This window comes from Nyctibius grandis, chromosome 2 (genome assembly GCF_013368605.1).
Source record: "Nyctibius grandis isolate bNycGra1 chromosome 2, bNycGra1.pri, whole genome shotgun sequence".
In the NCBI taxonomy this organism is placed as follows: Eukaryota; Metazoa; Chordata; class Aves; order Nyctibiiformes; family Nyctibiidae; genus Nyctibius; species Nyctibius grandis.
In genome coordinates this window covers 18,425,819-18,449,808 of record NC_090659.1, presented here as the reverse complement: position 1 = coordinate 18,449,808, position 23,990 = coordinate 18,425,819, and the positions used below count along the sequence as shown (strand labels likewise).

Sequence of the window (23,990 nt, the reverse complement as noted above, 5' to 3'; positions counted from 1 at the left end):
ACAGAGAAATTATTTTACCCATGTCTAACAGACTACTTTTTTGACATAAACAAGAGTGCAAAGAATTAATGATACATCTGTTCCCACCAAGAGAAGCGTTTTCAGAAGATGGCAGGGCAAACTCCTGAAAAACAAATGCAGAAACAGAGGCAAAACTTGCCTGTTCCAAAGGGGTAACTCCAACTAGCCAGCAGACATTTAGAGTATTAACGTATTTCCACAGAAAAGAAAATAGTAACAGTTACTGGACTAGCCCATACTCATCTAAATGGGAATGGGAGGAACCCGCAAAATCAGCGAGTTGAGTCTCCTGTTATCAGAAGCAAACCCTGCAGTTCACAGGCTTGCCCAGTTCTGTCTTAGAAAAACTGAAGTCCCCTGCCTCAGTTGTAAAATTGGCCCACAGCCTCACCAAGGATTAGAAACATTTTTGTCATTTCCACTTCGGTTTTGCTGAAGACAAGTTTGTATAGTCTTTTATTGTGCCAGTACTGTCTTTCATTCAAATGGTGGTTCTTTCTCCTGCCTGTTTTACCCCTGAGCTGTACTTACAGAGAGCTCTCATGTACTTTTGAAGACCTATGTCTCGCTAAAGCTGCATTCCTCTAATCCATCCTAGATGACATTTCCATTTTCCCTAGCTTATCCAAGCAGTCTTTCTCTGCTGCCCATTCCACCTGGAATGACTTTTTTGAATGCCTGTGGCCAGGCCATGGGAAGTGTTGCAGATGCTACCCTGATGGCATTCCCGCGGCAGACAAAAAGAACTGGAATTCCCAGTAGAAAGCACTTTTCATCCATGAAGTCTGTACACTGTTTTTTTACTAAGAGTTTGCTAGTTTACCCAGGCAACTAATTACAACGGACTTTGAGCTAATAAAGTTCAATTTGCAGTTATATTTTTTTCATTCAGAAGCCAACAGCAATACTTTAATTTCTCCTTAGGGCACCTTGAGCTTGTTACATCATGAAGTACCTTGCCCATCCGTAAATTAATATATATAAAAGCATACCTGCTACCTAAGCAAAAAACACTGCTGCCAAAGAAAGTTATATTTAATGGCAACAGTTGCTACTTTTAATCCTGCTTATTTCAGGCTTCAGTGTGATCAATCCTCATTTTCCTGTGCTGGCAAAATATGCACACACAGAATCTCTGATTTTGTTCACAAAGCTAGTACAAAAGCTACAGTTTTTAGTGATACTAGTGGTCTATCCTACTATGCCAAATTTTCAACAAGGTCTGATTTTTCATTGTATTTTGTTGAATAACTCACTGTGATGTTGACAAACTTTCTACAGAATCCAGCAAGTAAACACAAAGAGATCCTGCTACAGGTTATTCTGTAACTGCACATACGTATGTACATCTTTACAAGACATATGCACTACTTAGTTAGATTTTTGTTTGGAATCCAGATATGAAAGATGTTCGAAGAAGATATGCAAAGGCAGTTCATGAAGAAACAGAAAGAACTTGAGCAATTCTCCCTGTTTTGAAAGACAGGCTGAAGGAGATGTTCTAATTGAAATCTTTGCTGGGGGACACAAAAGGACAGTTCTCAGTAATTTTTTTTGCTTCATTCACATGACAAAGTGTTTTGCCTTGCCATATGAATATCAGCATTCCACATCCACAAAAATTGTATAGTTGATAGTGTCACCCAAGTGTTCAAAAACTTTAAAACAGTTTATTTTTTTATTCACCTTCATTTGTTTGCATTTACTTTTTTGGTTCTACTGAGAAAAAAAATTAAAACTTTCTCCTGAAAAGGTTGAAGTTTAAAGAAAAAATTGTATCATGCAGTTTTGCCAGCTGAGCATGTGAACTTGTCTAGAAGGCAGCCTTTAGCACTGGTCTAATTAAAAAGTGGTGTCTCACTTTTTTGTAAATTTGGTAATTTTCAGCTATACTATTCTGGAAAACCAGGAAGTTCAGTGCCAATATTTTGCATAGGGCCCATGTTCATTATATGGCCTTGTGTAGTCTTCCATGGTGGAAGAAACCACATTATTCGGAACAAAAGTGATAGCTGCACATTGCAGCTACTTTTTGTTGTGCAATGGGAACTCTTCAACCAGTTTCAAATATCTAGTCTAGGATATATCTAGTCTAGTCTAGTTTTACTATGAAAGTAAGCAGTTCTCTTTTCTCCAAACAATTCGAGTCAACTGGAAGGGAGCCACTGAGAGTTTTGCTCTCCTTCCCTGAGAGTTTTTCTATTCTTTCCATACCTTAATATGATGCTCTGACTTTGTAAACATCCATGTCTTACATAATGTAATAAAATATCATAGTTATCACAGCAGCATTACAGGAGACTTATCAAGTTCATAGGCAATCAAGTCTAATTATAGAGTACCACGGTACTCTAGGAATTCTCTTGGAATTTAATACATATTGAAAAAATACAGCAAACCCTTTAAAAACACAGTATACTTTTAAACTTTCTAAAATCATTTGTATGTGTCTGACGAGAGTCTTGGCAGTCAGTAGAAGCAATAGTTCCATTATTAAAGTTCCAGAGTAAAGAAGGTTTCTGCTAAATGCTTGTACCGCACACAACAAACTGTCCCTTTCATAATATTTTCATTGCTTCTTTTGTACAGACATTTCCCACTAAAGCATGAAAAACTACCCCTTGACTTAACAAACTGATATTATAAATGGTTGGAGCCTTTTCTCTGTTGCAGCAATTTTACGGTCATCTAACTTCACTGATCTCAACAGATGCGTAATATAAAATATGACATAAATGCCTCTCTCAAGCTCACAGTTTCAAGAGAAGAGATGATAAAGAATTACAGAACACCCTGTGCATCCCTATGTGACTTGTGTTCTTCCCTCTTCGGGATCAAACTCCCAGCTGGAATAGAGACTTTGACAGAGAGGAGGGAGATGAACTGAGCAAGTCACAGGAAATGCTGGAAAAGGACAGACAGCACACAGGGCATAGTAATGCGGGTACTTAACACCAGATACCTTCCTCTATATTCAGTGACCTGAACAACAAGGCCTTGGATGATGTAGGTGTCTAAATATAGAAGATAACCCGTAGTAGAGCGTCTGTCAGAGGGTCCACCACCCACTATGCAGCTAATCAAGGAAGTGCCTTCCAAGGCCCAGTCCAACTTTTACACGGGGCAAAGATTAACGTTTCCCAATAACTGTTGAATGTAGCAAGCCTATTCTCGCTGCACTGCCCACCACATTGCTCACACAAGGGCAGGGGGGAAATGACACTGAAGCCCAAACAGGCAAGTGCTTGAGCCTCATTCGAAGTGTTGCTCATCAGTGGGAAGAGAATAATTTCCAATACTGCAAAGAAAAGGAATTGAAAGCAACAAATATATTAATATGAGCTTTGTGTCACTGATAACGTATCAGGAACTTCTTCGTAGTTTTTTTTGATAATAAAGCTGCAAAAGAGACGAGGCTTTTCCTGTATATAGCTTAAACTGCTCTGTTCTTATATGTAGGGCTTTTCTTTCTGGTTGGCCATACATTAATTTTCTTTTTAAGTTAAAAAAAGAAAACAAAAGCAAAACGTTAGAGTTAGAGAATTGATATTATTTTCTTAGAAATTGCTTCTTGGAGTTTCTTCCTCTCAGAGTAGTAGAAAAATGTAACATTCAAAAAGGTAATTGGAAAAGATAACATTTTTGGTCTGAACCTAGCTAGTAGATCAGAACACTAGACTGATCATTTTTATTCTTCAGAAAGAAGCCGTAACTTTCAACTAGGATTGTCCTCTTGTAAGAGTCCTTATAGAGAATTAGGTATTTGCAGTTAGTCTCCTAGAAATATCTTTTCTCCAGCCAATCCTACCTCTACCTCTGTAAAGCTGGCACCGGTGCCTGGACAGCAGGGTTTGTTACCCTGTCAGGGGGAGGCTGCACTGAACTTTGCCCTGCCATCGGATACCAGTGCCCAGGGAGTAGGTATGGTAGGATCGTGGTAGGAAAAGTGGGAACACTAGGTAATTCTGCTCAAACAGCCAAGTTGTCTGCCAGGGCCTAACATAGAAGGACAAGGGCTTGAAGCCTAAAACAGAGGTGTAAATTGCTTGGTACTCAGGCTGTGGTCTGCTGCCTGCATGCATAAAATTCTAAGGCTCTGACTTTCCAAGTCACTCGGTGAACTTACATAGCTTTCAAGCTGCCTTCAAAATCCAACCTGAAGATCAGCTAATTTGGCTTTTTTTTGGTTTTGGTTTTGTTTTTAAAACAGGTTTTGAAGTTTTCCTTTGTATGTTTAAAACCTGGAAAGTTAATACTTTTTTTTTTTAAAGTGCCTATTATTATATAGCCACCTACCCTGCATTTATAGTTTGCTTCTTTAAATAAAATACAAATGCTTTTGACTGTATTAATGGCATGGTGATGAAAATCTTGTGGCTCTAGATGTGATATTTTTATTATGAAAATATGTACCAGCATTCTTAGAAATTCAAGCATTTCAGGCTGCTATGCTACAGTTGATTAAAGGGCTCGTTTACATGACACTTCATGTGTGCTGCTTTCTGCTAGCTAACTTTGTGATAGAAAAAAGCATGGATGGAATGCCAAGGGACACCACCATTCAGTACTTCTGCTAAAGATCATGTTATTGTAGTTTGCTTCTGTAATATAGGAGCTACCTGTTTCAAAGCTGGTATAGTTACGTTAACATAAACAGCAACCACATGCTATACAGGGCTGACACACCCTTAGCAGTTTGGATTATAGCAATTTTAAAAAGTAATTAATAAGAAAATGTAACCAGGTAAATTATAACTTTATTACAGTTATTGCTTGTTTGAAATCTTAAAGCAATATAAACATAATGTAATTACATTAAATAGTTAAAAATTTAAGCTGTGATCCTGATTGACAAAAGCAAGGAAGTTCAAGTTTTCATTGCTTTTTTCATTTTCATTGCTAAAGCTAAGTGCACTGTTACCTTTGCATCAGCTCAGAACCCCGTACTGACTTAACTGCCTCTGTTTGAATATAAAGGCATCTAAATATAAATATGCACATAAGCTTGAAAAGCTGAAGGATGCAGCACTACCACTAATTTTATACTTTTGACTTGCTTTGAGTGGTTGAGTCAGCCAGATAGTCTTCATAAGTTACCCTTTCAACTACCTCAATATTACCAGAAAAAGTTTCTGAATCAAAGCCTTTGATTGTTTCTTTGAATTTGTTATCATATTGAGATCATGAGAGTAAAGGAAGGTTCTCTTGAAAAAAATGTCAGGTACTTAACAGACCAAGAGGGTGTAGTTAGTGGAATTGCTCTAGTGTGTACTTAAAAAACTTTTACTGAACGGCTGTTATTTATCCAGCAGACTTGAATGCTTCCCGAGGAGCAATTTCAGTCTATCATGAAATTACACATTTAGAGTACATTATATGTTCCAGAAATGGGTCATAAAAGTCCTAATAAAAAAATCATCACTTGGTCTGTAAAGTACCTACATCTAACACTAGTAATTTTGTTTTTATGTACCAACAGCAGTAATGATAATCATGCTTTGCTCTTTTAGAGCAGTCTTCACCCACCGAGCTCAATGCTTTTTAACAAAGAAGGTAAAAATTATTAACCTCATTTCAGAGATGAGCAGAGGGATGATGCAGCTCCTCCAGGATCACACAATGTGTCACTGACAGAGTTGGAAACAGAATGCAGGTTCTTTACTTTCAATTCAGTGCTTCAGAAACAAAACAATATTGCTTTTCTCAAACTGAATTCTTCTGAGGGAAAAAAAAATCAATTGTCTTTGCTGTACTGGAAGATCAGTGGAATAAGGAGGCCAGCATACTACCCTGTTCCTTTCAGCCCAAATCTTAAATTGCTATTTGTTCCTTTAATCTTTCCTAGTTATGCCTAAGGAACCTACCCCTATTCTCGGGATTAGAGGCATAGAGCAAGAAGAGTCTTTGTCATCCTCCATTCCTTCCTCAGTCATCCTTTTGATGACAGCAGCAGGAGAGAAATGTCAGTCCTTTAAGTCAGCAGCCCTCCAGTGTTGTCTCACTAGTTTATGGGGACAGGAAGGATGACATCATTGGACAACAAGGTCTGCTAATGCCTTTCTCAATTTACACTCAGGAAACAACTGCCTTCATATTGAAATATCAGAGGAAGTCTAAATGGGAAACAGATGATCTGAAGTAGTTTACAAAAGCCAACAAACACTCCTGAACCGCTACAGAGGAAAGGGAAATAATCCCTGGATACAGAACTGGCTCTGTGCCTGGTGAGCCATGGAGCTGCCATCAACTGCCATCTGATTGTCCAGTATGTCGGGGCTCCATTGTGCTACGCTGACAAAGCGGACCGGTCACGAAAGGATTCACCACTTTTATCCTGTGCTGTCTGCAGACACCTGCTAGGGCAACTCTTAGGGTTGCTGGCTATGCAGCATGAACTAGAGTTACTTTGAGGAGGCTCTCATCAGTCCTGATGACTGGCTTTAGTTACCCAAGGTTAGAGATAAAATGGCACTACAAAATATACCTTTGCATTCTCTTGGAATGCGTCAGAGAAAGCTGATCATACTGGTCTTAGCACAGCCTGTAAGCATGAGAATATAATACCTGGCTCATTCCTTCTCCCATCAAAACCACAAGAACTCTCTTCATTGCAGTGCAGCAGTACGTGCTGTGTTTTGCACAGAAATTGTGAAAAAAATTTTAAAAGCAGGTGAGATTGTTAAAATAGTAATTTCCCTGTGATTGGATTAAAAATGTCAAATCAATTTTTCTGCAGATCTTGAAAAGACAATGTTTTCTTCTATGGAAATATAGTCTTATTAAATATTAATAGATTAGAGAAGCACCACTGAAACCTTTCACCTTAGTGTAAGAACCAGAGTTTTTTTATCATAACAAATCTAGTGAATTGGAAGTAGAATTGTAGTTTAAAAACAAACAAACAAACAAACCAAAAACGTTTACCTGCAGCTGCTGATCTAGTTCTGGAAATGCCAAAGGGAAGGAGTTTTCAGAGGAAGCATCATCTAAAAGGTAAACACGATGTTAAAAGTCAATGTTTACCAAAAAGGGCATTTCAAATGATCTGTTTAATGTAGTTCTACATCGCATATATTCACAATAATATCAGGATTCTGCAAACACCTCCACATCTGCTTATCTTTCTACACTTGAGATACCTTAATAGACTCCTTGAAAATACTAGTGGGTTGGCAATAAGAAAATGTTTAGGTGCTGGAAAGACAGAAAGCCTACTTTGTATTGCAGTGATTAAGAAAAAAAACAAAGTCAGTTAGAGCAGTAGAACATGTGAGAATTTAATAAAAAGAATAAATCCAAAAAGTCTTTATTCCTGAGCTCTCCATTATGCTGCAAAGTAAAGAACCTTCCAAGGACAGCATCCTTACTACCAAAGAGTTCATTACCTGAATGAAGGGAAAGATACCTTCCCCATCACAATACAACGACTTACCAGGGCTAAACCAACAATAACAGAAACCTTTCTCACACCACCCAAAGGCAACCACAAGAACACACAAACCAGCCTGGCAACACTGTAACTAGAAGACTGTTACCTACACAGACGTGGTGAGACTGGGGAAGGCACCACAAATCTCTCCATTTCTCCATTCTGCAAAGAAATGTCTTTAACCTGTAGATACCAATCCTTATGGGCTAGAGTTAGTTCATTCATGGCAACAAGCCAAACTGTGTTTTTGTTTATTTCTTTATTTTTAGTACAGGCTTCCAGCAAAGGTGGGACAGACTGTGCCAGTTACGTCAGTGTTGTGGTGTGGACACCTGCCCACTAGTAGCTGGACTGAGATCAGAAATACGAATCATACTTGGTAGCGTCACAGCAAGCCACTGCAATATTTCTTTCTCAGTGACTTTCACACTATCAGTTTTGCATTGGATTGTGATGACTGTTTATGTATCTTACTACAGGTTATGAGAGGTGAAGAGAAGGTTACTATTAGCTAGCTTACAGAGTAAGTTATTTGTAATGTGTCAAAATTAAACAAGGATGGCTCTCATAGGAGAAAATTGCTAACATGGGTCAGAACCTGCACACTGCTCTGTGCTGGCAGACTTGTACACTACAACAAAACCCGAACAAGATTAAAAGGACCACATATCAAAGCAGGATTCTGAATATTCTTCAAGAGTAAAGTCTAGGATTTAAATTATTTATCAAATATTTATTATCTCTTTATCTTGCCCTCAGTGGTCATACAGCAAAGCAGGTTAGGGGGAACAAGTAAAATAAGCCACCTTATTCTATGAAGATTAAACATACTGGCTAACATATGGTCAGAGCCTTACTTTAACTAACTAGCTGGGCACCTCTAGGAAGGGATGCCCATAGAAGAAAAAAAAAAATACAGTGATACAGAGGGCAAAAGCAAGAGCTTTTGACCTTCCTCAGGAAACAAAGTGAAGTTCTATATTTTCCGGGTGTAGGGGTCTTACTAGTATTATGAATAAGTCATACCAGCCCCCCCTACAATACTTTATTTTTCACACCATGTCCCAAATGTGTCCATTCTGGAAAATACTTAAATTGCTTTAATTGTATAGAATTGTATCCTGCTGATATGCAAGTGTTTACCTTTAATTTGCTGTTGCTTTCTTGTTCAATATTTAAAAATAGACTAATATTCTAAAAGAAGAAAGATGAATCATGCAGCAAGGCTAAAAGGAAGGACGGAATAGGACTCAGTCTGACTAGGGGTACAGCTGCTCTACAAATATTTGGCTGAATAGCTGTTAAATATTCTGACAGAGATATTGGACCACAGTCGTGGACAGCAGTTAAGCTGCTATTTGTTTTGACAATTCCAGCAGTACAATCTTTGGTACAGCAGCTTTAAGGAGGGACCTCGAACAATTTTAACTTAAGAAAAACAAAGCAAAAACAACCCCAAGAATTTTAAAGAAACATCAGCCAACAATTATTTCTTCACTGCATCGGATATTAATAAGAAAACAAAATTAATGCAGTGTCAGAATATTAGAAAATACATTGGGTTATCTTCAGAAAAGAACCAGTAAAAAAAGTTTGGAAATACTTTTAAAAGGATGGACTAGAGAGAGAAATTACTATAGAGGAAATCCTTTCAATAAACAGATGTTCCCTGCTTATTTTTTGAACTCAAGTGACTGAGTCAATGGTACTAAAAATAGGACATATTGGTATCCTAACGATTATGGCATACCATAGTACATTTTATAATGGGCCTGCCCTAGCATCTATTGAACAGCTGCTAGGGTTTTTTTTAGTTATGCTAGTTTAAGACTTGTTTAAATCATCATCTGATGTGCAGAACATCATTGAGAAAAGCTGGGGACTTCAGTGGCCTGAAATTTTTCTGAGTTCCTAATTCTCTTAGGCTCCTCTGAAATTTTCAGCTGAAGTATTTAGTTTACAAAAATTAACATAAATCCTCACAGCTAACTGCAATCTTGTTTTCCACAAAAAGAACAACAAAAAACTGTCCCCAGAGCTTCCAGTGAAATAAATTACTGCATATGGTTAGTCTGTATTTCACTGTTGTCAAAGTAACAACCACAACAATAACAAAAATCACTTGGTAAAAACTAAACATGTTTAGAATTTCACACAAGGGGAAAGCAAATGGCAGCAGTCATTCACCTCCTAAAACTTTTTTCAGGATGTTTTCAGAAAGTCAAGAGGAAAGATACAAACTCTTGCATTTTCTTCCAAAAGAATCACTATTGCCCTTACAAGCTTGAATACTGGGTGGTACGCAGGAGATCAGAAAAAATCACATTGGCTTCTAGCCTTAAAAACCTACGACTCAGAAAATCAGAAACACTGAAAATGCCTGAAATGACAAAGAAAATATTGTGAAGATCAAAACACTCTCATAACTATCAAAACACTCTCATAACTATCAAAACACTCTCATAACTATCCCCTTATCTGTCTGTATTTGTTCTTTTCTACTCCACATCTCCTTAACTAGACAATAGAAATATCTCTTTTTCTCCTTTTCTCACTTTATTATCAATATTTAATGAGTGCCTAGATTGTTATAAGGAATCACGGATATAATCAAAGACCCCCTTTATCATAAAGTTAGCGGCTTTTCTGTACCACAAAACCCTGACAATAACTAGGCTGATTCTTCACCAGATACAAACAGCATCTCACCCCTGTGGTCACTATTTTACTGCTCCCTTCCCTGTCACTTGTAAAGAAAAAGGATTTATAATTCAAGCTGGTTGTTGAAAACATACTTTGTTTAAAAATAAAAATATATAAAAAAATCAGAGACTGCAACTTGCTGCAACTGAAAAACGGTCCAGATTCTGGTCAAAAGAAAACAAGAACATACACATGAATGTTATGGCCGTCCCAGCAAACTCAACAGCACTAACCTGTGATGTGAAAGAGTCAGATCAGGGGCTTCATCACAGCCACCTAAATTAAAGTGTCATCTGTTGCACAATTTCTAAATGAGTAGCACTTCCTGATTTCCCATAGATCCCGAAACTAATTTTGAAGGTCTACATTTAAAAGTGCACTAAAGGTAAAGACCTGTAGTGTGATTATAAGATGAACTCTGCACATACAGTTGATGGTTTTTTAACCAAAGACTTGGTTCATGTGCATGGAATAGTCTGACTTTCGTGTTTGTTTCATTAGGTTCATACATTATCTGTGCTTGTTGCTGAAAACTGTCATTATAACAGAGAGCATCTGAGGGAGGGTCTCCGGGGAAATCACTTCCTCCTTTTGCTTTCAGTTCAGTCAGGCTGAGACAAAGTACCCTTCTATGTCAGAGCCAGCCCTCTGACCATTCCTACAGCAAAACTAACAACATAACAAAAGAACAAGCTCCCTAAGCATGCTGCCCAGCCAATGCACCTTCCTGCTGAAATGGTGTGATGGGCAGCTTTGTGTAAGGACAACAAGGCTAAGCTCCTCCACCTTCTGTCCAGGTGAGCTCTTGTCTCTCTGCTGATAGCACCTATTAATACAAACGTGAGATGGGCTTCTAATGTGTGGTACGGAGATCCACACAAGCCATCTGATTTAGAACACTGAACTGTATTAAGACTGATTGTCTTCGTACAAAAGGCTTACTACTTATCAGTGATGTCCTGATGCATTCAGTCCCCTGATATATGCTAAAGTTGCACATTTGAGAATTAATCATGCTTTCTGGAAAGCTTCACTTATTTAATCATGTTCTGGCCTTCTGGAGATTCCAATAGCCCAGACCTCCATAATGTAGACAAACGAGCAAAATCTCTCATACTTCACTGTCTAACTGACACAATGTCTGGTACAATGACACGTAACACCCCAGCCTCTTCCTACATGTCTGCTCCATTTAGCTGAACTGTGGGCTACAGGCAATAGTTAATGAATAAATACTTTAAGAACAACATCTGATTTACTTGAGGTATAAACTCGCAAATTACAGTTTCTCTAGGATCTTCACAAAGATAGACAGAAATAGAACATAAAAATTTAAATGTGTTGAAAGCACATTAAGGCTGCTAAATCAAGCACTTGAAATTTAGGAAATGCCAATCACAGCTCTGCTTCCTTGAGTAACTGAGTTATGATCCAGTCTTTAATTATACAATCAGGTACTATTTTTCTCTCTTACATGCGTGGGCAAGTGTATTCAGATCTCTTCCCCCTAAATTAAAGAATTAAATTGGTAACATAAGTAGGCTGTTATCCTGTAAGTGGATCAGCCCTTACACAGGAAAAGTGCTCAAACTGAACTGCAAGCACTGCAACTCGCTGTGGGACAACACTGGCAAACTGTGTATCAGGGACCAGTCTTGGCCCTGGGAGGGTGGTGAGATCCAGCAGCTCCAGCCCTGGTTACTGACAGACAAGCATCGACTCATTGAATTCATCCTGGAAGGCTGTGTGGCTAAGTGACTGCGACTTGGCACTGATGTGTGAAGCTCCTGGGCTTCTATTCACAGCCCTGCCTGATGTGACCTTACACAACCTCGCAGTTACCTCACTCGTAAAATAGTGGGGAACGGTCACTGCCTGACCCAGGAATAGGCTATGAAGTCTTGCTCAATAATAAGAGTTGTGGACCTCTCAAAAATAGAAACGGTCCATAACAGAAGAGAGAAGAGCAAAACCTTCCTACTCCATATACCTTCACCTAAGCCTAAAGCATCCTCTGATGAACGCACAGCCACTGTCTCTTTGAGGGTATCTCACCTAAGTCCATGTCTAACTTCCCAAAGATCAAGCCACTTACTTGTAGGTTGTGTGTATTTTTAGGGACTAGCTTTATAAATTTTAGTCATATATTTTATCAATCCCCACTGGTTTTCAACCAATACATCATCTGCTGGAAAGCTTCTGTTGCCATTACAACCAAAATGAGGATGGAGTAGGGATTTGAAGGTTGCTGTTGAAGAAGCAACCATAGAAAAACAGTCTTGCATGATCAACTATAAAAGCAAAAAATTCTTCATGATCACTAGGATAATAAAGGCATAAAGAGGAGTAAAATAAGTAATTTGCTTTGCTTGCAAAAATATTGCACTGTTCCACTGTCTGTCAGTTTCATTAGAAGAGATATATTTTGCCTTTGTTATCAGTGAGTTTTTTGGAGAGTGCTATCAGAGGTAGACTAATTTCAAACAAAAGAAATGACTAGTAATTTCAAAACCAGTCATTTATCACCACATGTGAACTTTTCAGCTAGATTCAAGCTTTTATTCTGGGAGGGAAGAGAGTGAAGAGATGTTTACCTATAAACTCTCCCTTAGAAATATTACACAAAACAAATCCACTTGCCTGTTTCTGTTCCTATAAAGTTCCTGTTATAATCATTCTATCTTGACATGTCCAGTAAATAAGAGTTAGTGATATAAATTAGGACATATTGAATTTCATTGCTTTAATTAAATTGATGTTGCTAAACTACAACAAACTTTCTATTTGGGAATACTTATTTAAATTTTGGAACACCATATTCAGTTTAACTTGCATTAGTTTCCAAGTGATATAAGATAGGCAGAAATAATATGTTTCAAATTCATGAATTTAAAATGGTACCTTAAGTCAAACTGGTGCAACACGGTGTGCAGACACACCCTGGGAAACCTATGTTTGATGCCAGCTAAGTGAACTTGAGTAAAAGAGCCAAACATAGATATCTATATATACAGGAATAAGAGATACACTATAAAACTGTCTTCTTATATAGCACCTGCTGATGGGCTGCTCCTGAGAATTTTAAGGAACTGGCTAGCCTACTTTCACATTAAAAATACTGCACAAAGCTGGCCAGGATTTCAGTCATCATGTGTTGACTGCCAAATAATATAACACAATTAAATTATTTCTTGTACACTCAGGATAAGCCAGTTCCACTCTTGTAGGTCAGTTAACACAAAGTAATCTCTTCTCATGAGTTGAGAGCAGTTTCTCCTTTCGTTGCTTCTCACACCCAGTGCTTGGTTACAATCCTAGCCAGTGAGATAATCACCACCCAGAAGAAACATTCCATTTCCCCTTTTTATATCTAGTTAGGCTGCCCATTCCTCCTAGTAAGCAGTTGTACAGCCCCCGGAAGGAGAATGCAGCCTTACTTGGTGAAATCTGTCACTGTGCCTTTCAAGTGAGGTAAATTTAAGGAAAAGCTTAAGTCCAACAGATTCCCTCACCACTTAGCCCTGGTGAAGGACTTTTTGTATACACCCTAGCAGTACACAAGCCTCATTTGATGCTTTACTATCACACCTACACCAGGTAACTCCTGTTTGAACTGAAAACAAATATCCTTGTCAAGAAGGAAAAAAGATTAAAGAAATATAAAAAAATAAGGAGAAAATAAAAGCCAAGTATGGAATACCTAAAGGTCTATCTGTTAAATATTTTTGCAGCTCATCTTAAAAGTACCGTTATTGGTGCCCTCTTGATTCAACTATGGGTTGCTGGAAATTTTCAAACCTGATAAAAGTTTATTTCCTTTGCCTTCTTTAAATATATCAAGTACAATAACCATGTTCAGGTTTACCACTAAGAGCAAGAGTGGAATTCTTGTGATGTGGTAAAACAGTATGCTGATTTAGACCTCTTGGTAGCCCCCAAGGGGATGTGATGCAGAGGAGAACATGGCACTCATTTTACTGGTTGCTATTTAGTTTTATCAGTACTCACAGAGATTCTGGATTTCATTCTGCAGGAACACTTGTATATATACAATGAAGGACTCAAAATTATGGAAAAGTTTAACAAAATGTAGCAGAAAAAGATTACCTTTCTGTAATTAGGTTTCTTTCACGAAATGTTAAGAGAGAGGCTGGAATTATTAGCCGGATAGAAAAGTAAAAAATAAAATATGATGCAATGTTAAGGAAGCTAGGCTTCCTGCCTTTCATGTCCTCTTCTTCCAAGCTATTCACAACCTTGTCATTTCCTACTGCCATCTCTTGTCACAAACCACTCTACCCCCTTTGATTTTCCCATGGTCTCAGCTTTCCCTGACTTGTTTTCAGTGTGTCACATAAGCATTCTTTTTCCATAATTTGTAAGAGCATGCCCCTTTCTTTTACATCTCTCTTCAAGACCTATCTTTGCCATAACTGCTGTAAGAAATTTACCATGTTACTATATCTTGAGAGATGAGAAAGATTCATTATTACTTTCTGTAATAAAAATGTAATTACCATATTATTTTAATTTATGAAAAAGGAGCACATAGACAGCCACATGTGCTTCTTTATATTCCTTGTAGTATTCTGCGTCACTCATCTTTAGGAGCTGAAAGTTATGTGCAATAATATATTAAAATGTTTGGTTTTAAATTCTTGCATAGGGGATGAGATTCTATTTCAGGCTTGTAGCTGCAAATTAATATTACACAACAATTAGCTAGGAAAGATAATGCATATTCTAAAATACTTTTAAAATGAGAAAATCATTTTCAAGCTGAGACTCCATTCACACAAAGCTCAGGAAGTGGCCTCACACATTATCCTACAACGCATACCGTCCCATAAAGCACTCATCACCAGTGGGTTTCAGTTATTGTTATCAGAGATCCTTATATTCCATGCCATAAACACATCTCAACCCTGACTCCACGCACTCACCTTTAGCAACAGCACAGCCAACTTTTTTTGGGATGCTTCCCAGCTTTTGATTTACTTTGTTTCATTCTGACTTTTACTGTTTGGCAACAGCTCTCTAGACCTTAACAATATTTAAGTTACAAACTAATAATATTCATCTTTTCCAAAGGCCAAAGTGTCCATGTATGTACAGGGTGTGTTTGGGGAAATTCATGCTTAATCAGCACTAGCTGACAGGATAATCATCAGTGAAATTTCTGCTGCTTTCTTGGGGAACATGCCATGTGGGGCATTCGTTTCCTGAAACCTTTCACCAAGCTGGGCACGTGCGGCACTTTCCAACCTTCCTGCTGAAGGGAAAGTCTCTTCCTGCTCTAGCCCCATCCTCAATACAAAATGTCCTCTTACTTTTCTTGTTTTAAAATTCCTTAGAATGGGACATACTACATATGCAAGTAAATTCGATAGTTAATTACAGTCCTAATTATATTCCACAAGCCACTGAAAGCAAGCTAAGATCTAAATTGTCAGTCTAGTGGTTTTAGTCTAATGAAATTGTTAATGGAAACATTAAAAGTTATCAGACAGGAAAACTGATCACATACTATCACTCAGGAAAAAAATCCACCCATAACACTAGACTTCATTTGATATTGTAAACGCTGGTAAGAACATGTAAAATTTAAAAGCAATTATTTCATTGTTGTTTGTTCCATAAATTAAACTGTACCTGCAGAGTCATTCAGGCTGAAGGCAATTCGTACTGGCTTATCAGCAGGTACCCTGGCGGTGGTGATCATGTGGGCACTTGAGTCAATGCTTTTACTTGTTTGTTCCAGCTGCAATAATACAAACAATATATTTATTACAGAGCATGTGACACCATTCAACAAATGAGTTTTAATGCTTTTCATGCATTCATAGCTACCTTTCCCATTCTAGCTAAGCAACGTTTAGAATCAAAGTCAAGGGATTGCCATCTCAGTTTTCCATTTAAAAAGGATTTAAGTGAAATTCAGTGCAGAGACTGCCTTTCTTTTGCTATTTACAGATTAGAAAGAACGATGGCAAAGGAAGCTTCCCATCTCCTCACCTGCTTGCTCCCCGCCATTGCCCCTTCAGCAAGCCTTGACTCGTGGCAATGCTGCCTGGTTCTGAAGGTGAAGAAGGAAGAAGGGGTGGGGAGTTGAGAGTAACATGACCCCAAGCCTGCCATGTGATTGGAAACGTGCACACCACTCCACATGGTGTCAATGAGGAGGCACCCATCCTCCTACCTTCCACCCATACTCCCCTAGTCAAACTGTGCCTGAGAGTCACACACTTAATGGTCATAAAGTTACTGGGTCTCCAAACCTTGGTGGTGATTCTTCAGTGGAACTCTGTGCAGATGTAGGGGTCTGTCTGCATGGGTTTGACTCCTGGATTGGGACCTTATTCAGTCCTCGGTCTTTCTTCTGAGACCACCAACTCCAAAAAGTGGTTTTACTGAGATGAAACCCTGTCCATTAAGAAAACTGCTAGTTCATTTCAAGCAGGTCACTAAAGAATTGTTGAGCAAAAAAAGAATTAGCTACTACTGATCTGTAATGGTATAATTAAAGCATCTCTGAACACTCAGAAGTTGTACTCAGAGCTCTACTATGTATATTTAACCTTTTGAATGAACAGTTTTGGTTAAACTATTAAATAGCTGAACGCAAACTTAATCTCCTTGTATAGCTAGCACAAAGCTGCTAAAATTCACAGATATTAATCTTCTGATTAGCTCCACGTGTGAAGAACATGAAGTCAGTGGGACTTCATGCATGCAGAAGATATGCCCATGAAGAAATTATTTTAGGACTGAAGATTATGCTATCCAGAGTGCATTGTACCCATACCAACTATGCGGATAATTATGAGAGTAGCTTTTAAATTACCATAAAAACTCCTCAGTCAATTAGAAACCAAATTCTTCATGAAAATACAATGAATTTACTAAAAGTTGTATCACACGTCAGTAGACAACACGCTATTTAACTAGTGAAAACAAAAGCCAGTTTCCTAAGCCAATAATCTTGCAGTTTTTCAGCAAAGTAGCTATTGTATTGCATGGAAATCGCAACAACTCATTCTAATTTACACTTAATTACTTGGTAGTCTCAGAAAGTCAATAGAACAAAACAATATTTCAGGATTATAATCTTCCTTGATGAAGGAAGTGAATCAAACTGTTCCCTGGCATCCCTGCCTTGCAATCAGTGGAAGAGTATCAAGTTTGCATTTGGCCCATTAATTTCAGCATTTCATTTTTATTTGTTTTGTTTGTCTTAATATTTAGCTAGCAGAGTGATAAGGTTACTCTGTAGGAATGCTACACAAGAAATTATTTGAAGTGCATAATCTTTTCTTAAAATAACAACAAATATTCTAAAATCATTACATCGAATAAATTGTATTTGGAGCTGAGAGTGTCTCTTTCTAGTAATACATGAAGGATATCAGGGATCATTCTTTATTCCCCATTACTAATAATCAAGACACACAAAAATTGAACTGATATCTATTAGGCAGAGACAAAGAAAAATCAACTAAACTGCTGCAGTGTATGTTTTTGGACTCAGGAATAGATCCCTGGAGTCGACTGAAATATTCTATTTTGAAGTGCATTGCATTAGACTAAACAACTTTTACCTTCTGAGCATTATTGATCTCTTTTTCCCCCAGACCCTCATTTTATAAGAAACACTGAGACATCTCATTGTTTTAAAAAAAGCAACAGAACTACTAATCCAAAATTCTTTATAATATTTCCCTTCCATACCTCCCAATACAAGGTAAAGCAAAAAAAAAAGAGAATTTAAATGACAAGCACATCCTTGAAACAAGGCTGTTCATCATTCTGTGTTGGTGGTACACATTCCTCTGACATCTGCTTACTGTCTCAAGTAGTCTTCCACATAAGAGTATACTTAACATTTCGTATCATAGCCTAAGAAATCAAAATGCTGCATTCTGCTAGAGGTTTTAAAGTTGCCATAACAATATTGCCAGGAGTAAATCTGTTGTCTTATCCCAGTCACATACTCTGTGGTCTGTGATGTCTTTAAATTACCTCTTTTAATCACCTACTATGTGAGGGTGAAAATCAATACCCCTTCAATAAGCAATGGTGAATTCTATCATAACACAAGAGTGTTCTCGTTTTATTCCAATCCACAAAAAGAAATCTCATCTTTATACACAGCAATTACCCTGCTATCCATTTTTTTTGTAGTAACATACATCCCTTCACTCCTTTTTGTGCAGAATCCTCAAACTCTTCATCACAAAAAGCAATCAAAGGGAAGAGAGAAGGATGGAAGCAGTGTGTGTGCAAATGAGGTGATACAGGAAACACACAGACCGACTGCCCCCAATGCCCCAGCTGCTTTCTCCATGCATGAAGAACAATATCTCTGTAGACAGAGATGAGGGTGAGCAGGCAACGTGGAATTTAATGAGATTTAATGAGCAGCTCCCTTCTTCACGACAATTGCCTACAGAACTGGCTGCTGTTTCTCCATAAAAAATCTGCAGCAGAACTGCGATTAAGTGCTGTTACAGCTCTATCAATTTAGTTCAGTTTTCACACCTGTTGCCTTACCTCACTTAGTGGAGCGTCTGCACTTGTATAATCCAGGGCCAGCCACTGCCTTGGCTTGTCGTTGCCTTTATGGAGTAAAGCTTCAATAAAAGAAAAGGCTGCACCTGCTGCATAGCAACAAACTGACAAGGTCTGAGAAGCTGAGACAGCTGTCAGGGCAACATGCTGCTACCTGCACTTCCCATAGGCTTTGCTGTCCCAAAAGATCACCCTTTTCCGCTTTTCTCCACAATTCCGCTTTTCCTTCCTCTCCTTGCCAATGACGAGGGATTATGATGCTGTCATGCTTCACGGAGGAAAAAATCCTTCTGTCACAGGCATTATTAAGCAGCAAACTGTGGCGAGCCCAAGATTTTTAATTCATTAGTCCTGGCAAACCTAAAATACAAACAGACTTGCTTCATAGGACAGGAATGTTTTCAGCATGACCCAATCAGTGTCTGTGTCTATTCCAGCAAACTGGCAAAGATAGCATGACTCCAGTCAGCAAAAATGTCTGCAGCTCCAATCAGCTTGGGCTGACACTGCCAACTTGGACTGGCTACAAGCAAACTATCAAATGATAGCAGTGACTATCAAACCTAACAACAAGGGATGGGCTTGGCGTGTTAGGCTAGGTTCATGTTGGCGTTGGCCAAGCTGGGCTTGTCTAATAGCAGACGATAGCCCTGCACTTCTGAGGAGGCAACGGGCAAATTTCAGAATGCATACACTGTGAAAGCAGATGTATTTATAGACGAGCTGGTGATGGCAGTGATAGCTAGAGCTGACTAAATCAGAGATTAGACTGAACTCAGAGAATTTCCTAGTGCGATTTTGGATAGCTTTTGTCAGTTTTGAAACCACAGGCACACAATTAATAGATAAATCTTGAAGTATCACAAGAGAGATTAATTTCTTCAGCTTAAACTTTTATTTTCTGTAGCTGTGTCACGCACGTGTACTGCCTACATAACTTCTTTGATTGACTGCTATCACAGTCTTTAGAACAAATGGAGAAAAATGGAGAACAATTACGGACTGATTATACAGAATATCTTTATATTTATTGTTCTGTGCTTGAAAAGGGGGTTCTCCTCCTTTTATATTTCAAAATATATTTTGAAGATATATTTTATATTTTTAAATTCCAAATAGAAAAGGTTTATTTAACCCAGATCTCCCATATAGGCACATTGCTAGATTCTCTTGGCTCAGCTGAGATATAGAGAGGTTGCAGGACAAATAGAGATGTGAAGGTCCGAAGTCAAATTTTCATCCTTCCTCACCCTCCCACCTTCTGGCCCGAGACCAGGATTGATCTAATCAGTGAATATCTCAGGAAGCCAACAGTTACCCTTGTGGCCTCAAAGGACCTTTTCCATACTTTGAAATGATTAAACTGCAAAGATATTCTACCCACACTGCCTTTCTCCAGCAATGACCCGGGAGGGTATCAGACAGCTACACCATTAGGTAGGTATCTTGTGAGGCTCTTTTTAACTGCAGTGTGATTTCAGAGCAGACTATGAGCTTTCTCCAGAAAAGTTCGTGAAAAGCGGGACTGTGCCTCTGACCCTGCTGACCATTTTCTCTTGATCTGTTTCTGAAAAGATTGACGTTTCCTCCCAATATGTCTCCTTTGGAAGGAGAGGGAGAAAGATTTGTCTCTGATCGTAACCATTATTGCAAATAACATTCTACAGCTCCATACCATCAGCAGTTGATATTGGTCTCCAGCTCCAGGTCCAATTACTGTGATAGTATTTGTTTGAAGATACAGAAAATCCTGGCTCCAGTGAAGTCACTAAAAATATTCTGCTTCAGTTTCCATAGAGCCAGACTTTCCCCCAAATCATAAGATCCTCTTCTGCTTTGTATGGACAGATGGTATTTAGATGGTATGAGTGCCTTCATTACATGCCGTTGCAGTAAAGCCTAAAAAAGCCTCTTTACATAAAATCTTAAGACATGGAAAATCTTCAATAGCCATGACAGCAAGGGTCTTGAACAGAAGTGATGGCTGAATAGCCCAGGGATAGTTTTTCCAGATGGCTCTGACGCTCCACATTTCCAGACTGACACTTCAGTTATGCTTTGTATCCATTGTATACATGTTTTTTTAAATGTCAGTGTTTCTAGCTAAATCTGTGTTATTATACACGCTTTACCAAAGAAGGGGGAATCACCTGTATTCACTTAATATGTACAGTGGGATGTGCTGCTTCTAGGGATGTGCTGCTTCCGAAAGCTATGAATCATGTGCTAAGATACCAACCTGCAGAAACCAAAAAGACCCCTGATTTGCATATAAATATCAGTTCTGTGCTTTACACAATGATTAGTCACCTGAAACTACTACTTTATGGAAGATAGCGTATTTTCAAAATGTGATAAAATTCTAGCATTCTGTACGTTAAATTTGAAGCATCAGGATGAATGATTTGACTGTAACCATTTTATCATCTGTTTATTATTTGGGCTATGATGCTAAACCCCCCAACAATATGGATTTAAACAGCACATTTTAAAAGGTTCTCTAAATTACTTCATAACAATAAATGAGGGGAGATCTCAATTTTAAACAACGGGGAAATTGAAGTCCAGGGTGCTTCACTTTCGTGACTTGCTCCAATTAACAGTCAAAGGCATTGTACATTTTGGGTAGAGATAAATCCCACTTCTCTTATTCACTAAGCAGGTGACTAAAATCTGTGCATCTAAGAAACTCACTCTCCCATTTATTGCAACACAAAAAAATACTTCTTTGTAACGGGCTGCACATACACCTTACAGTCGTATCTGTGAAAATTACAGAATGCTGATAACTTCCTTTTTTTTTGTGCAGGAGAACAGGCTGCCCTGTTTTGTTTCTGGCATACTCTTAGTCATCAGATGCCTGGTACCCAAGCAAAATTCTTTCAATCCTGTATCACATTATGAAACTGGTGATATGCTAAAAAAGGATATCATGTTTTATTCATCAAGAACACCTTAAAGAAACACTCTAAATTAGGAACTCTGGGACTTACTGATATTCAGTAGTAGAAACATGCAAATTTGTAACAATTCTTAGGATGAAGTATGAGTTATTCTACAGATGTAAAAAAAGCCAATATCTGCAATCTAATAAAACACCTGTTGCCTTCCCTTTTTTAGCTGTGCTACTTTCAATTCATCTCAGTTTCCTAGCATAAGTGGTATTTTAGTAGCATATGACCTCATTCATGCTAAAATGGTGTTTCACAGATTGCCAATCACTATTTAAAAATACACTTTAAATATTCTAGCATATGGAAGATGTTCCAAGGAGAAAATTAAAAAAAAGAAAAATGCTTTGTGTAAAACCACACACAGAGCAAAATCTTCATTTTATGGATTCCTCTGAGTACAAACAGAATACCATTTTTGACAATTTCTGATTAACTTATTTCTGCAGCAAAATTTGTTAAAAATCCCACTGTGGGAGGGATTTGATCCCCTTTACTGACATTGGGGCTGATCAGGGTGAAGCTGCTCTATGCTATAGAGAATTGATTTTGAAAACATAAACATTGGTGAGTCTCATCTGTTAACTCCACATTACCAGTAGCATTTCCAATACCACTTGGATTGCATGGCTCAGAATCTGCCAAATATGAAAAGTGAGATGGTATATTCCATTTGTCTGCAATGGTAATTGAATAAGTGCCCTCACACCAGCCACAAAAAATAGAATTTCTTTGTTGACCTTATCTCTTCTTGCAGTCCATAAGGATAACCATTTCAAGTCTGCATGGAACTGGGTAGAGAAGTGTTTTTTTCCTACAGCAGCAATTATGCTAGGTGAGGTCAGAACATCCAATATGATGTAATAAAATCACAATGTTCCCAGCCAGAAATCCAGAACCAGAGAAGAATACTTCTTTCTTGTCTTTTGGATAATGGAAAGATATAGATCAAATATACATTATCTAGTCTTGTTGCACCTCACTCACAACCTGACATCCAAAGTCCTCACAACTGGAGCAGCCAACAGAGCACTTCATTATTGTTCTTAGACACTACCTCCAGTCTCCTTGCCTAGGTAGTATTCTAACACAGGTAAAATAATATACTTTCCTCCAAGCTCTACACTCATAGATGGCTGAACCCTATCAGAGGACATTAAGTCATTCAAAACAGTGTGAAACATACATTGAGCACTGACTTAAAAAATAGCACATAAGAAACTTTATAATTAATGGCAAATTGAAATGCAATAGCTTACACAGGTTCCATCTGGAAATAACTGCATCTTGAATCATTTGAAAGCCTGACTGGTGGAAAACTCCATTGCTTCCACAGCAACCTCTCGACAGAAATTGTGGGAAGATAATGCTGCTGAGAGGAAGAAAAACTGAAGCCTTTGAGATACGATGCTGCCAAAGATCCATGCATATCTCTTGCATGAAAAATAAGATGAAAGCTGAAGTTAGAAATATTACAGGAAAAGCCTCACTGTTGTCAGAGATCAGCAGGTACAAACTTACATGCTTCACTCACATCACCAAAGAGATGGAAATAACCTTTAGAAACTAATTATGGGAAGAATGGTGGCATGTCATCTCAACAGGGAATGATGAAGGAGGATATGGATTGACAGTGTGCAGCAATTCACTGGCAGATTAGCAGCCAAATGTTCAAAGCTAGCATTGGCTAGCACTGACTAGCTGGAAACACTGGCACTTTCTTGCAAGCACTTAAACACAAATGCATCAATTTTTCTCACCCGTTGTGCTACTAAACCACATCCAACTGTCCTAGGATAAAAAGATAATTCTCTCATATCTGTGTAAAAGTGGAGTAATCACTTCATTTCAATTGTACTTGCCATCCTTTAGGGAATGCTTAGCTTACCTTGCTTAAGAACATACCTGAAGAGGACACTACAAGGTATTAAAGCCTCCCTTGCTGATGATGGCTGAGGTCATCATGCTCTCATGGATACAAGCAAAAGACTTTTAAGTCAACACACTTTTTCATGAAGTTTTGCCGCTATAAGGAAGAAATCAGCATCCAGAAAAGTGTGGTGAAATCCCCAGCAGCAGCTGGTATTCTGCCCATACTTGAAACCTCACTGCTGATTCAGCACCGAAACTGCCTTAGTTAACAGTGCCTGCTGCAAACATAGAGAAGAAGTTGAGAAACAATAGGATACTTATTAGCAAAAATTTTTTGTTACTAAATGCGTCCTATAATAGTCCAGGAAGTCCTCACACCTTCTCTATGTATTTATCCTCCTTCCCTTCCTGAAGAGAAAACATACGATATTATAACCAGCAAGAGC

At 38.2% G+C, this 23,990-nt stretch overlaps 1 protein-coding gene across 3 annotated transcripts in view; it reads right to left on the bottom strand.

Moving 5' to 3' along the window:
- MAP3K7CL (MAP3K7 C-terminal like) overlaps positions 1–19,067 on the bottom strand; it is a 31,458-nt gene extending 12,391 nt beyond the window's left edge. Inside the window, exons 1-4 of one of the 3 annotated variants that reach the window (XM_068424995.1) lie at positions 18,704–19,067; positions 16,432–16,576; positions 15,806–15,914; positions 6,946–7,007 (exon numbers count right to left, since the gene is read on the bottom strand). In XM_068424995.1, coding sequence (XP_068281096.1) covers positions 6,946–7,007; positions 15,806–15,875 — 132 coding nt within the window. In that variant the 5' untranslated portion in view covers positions 15,876–15,914; positions 16,432–16,576; positions 18,704–19,067. Of the gene's footprint in view, positions 1–6,945; positions 7,008–15,805; positions 15,915–16,168; positions 16,230–16,431; positions 16,577–18,703 lie in introns of all 3 variants that reach the window. The other 2 variants (XM_068424993.1, XM_068424996.1) reach the window with 2 other exon arrangements.
- Between the last annotated feature and the right edge of the window lie 4,923 nt (positions 19,068–23,990).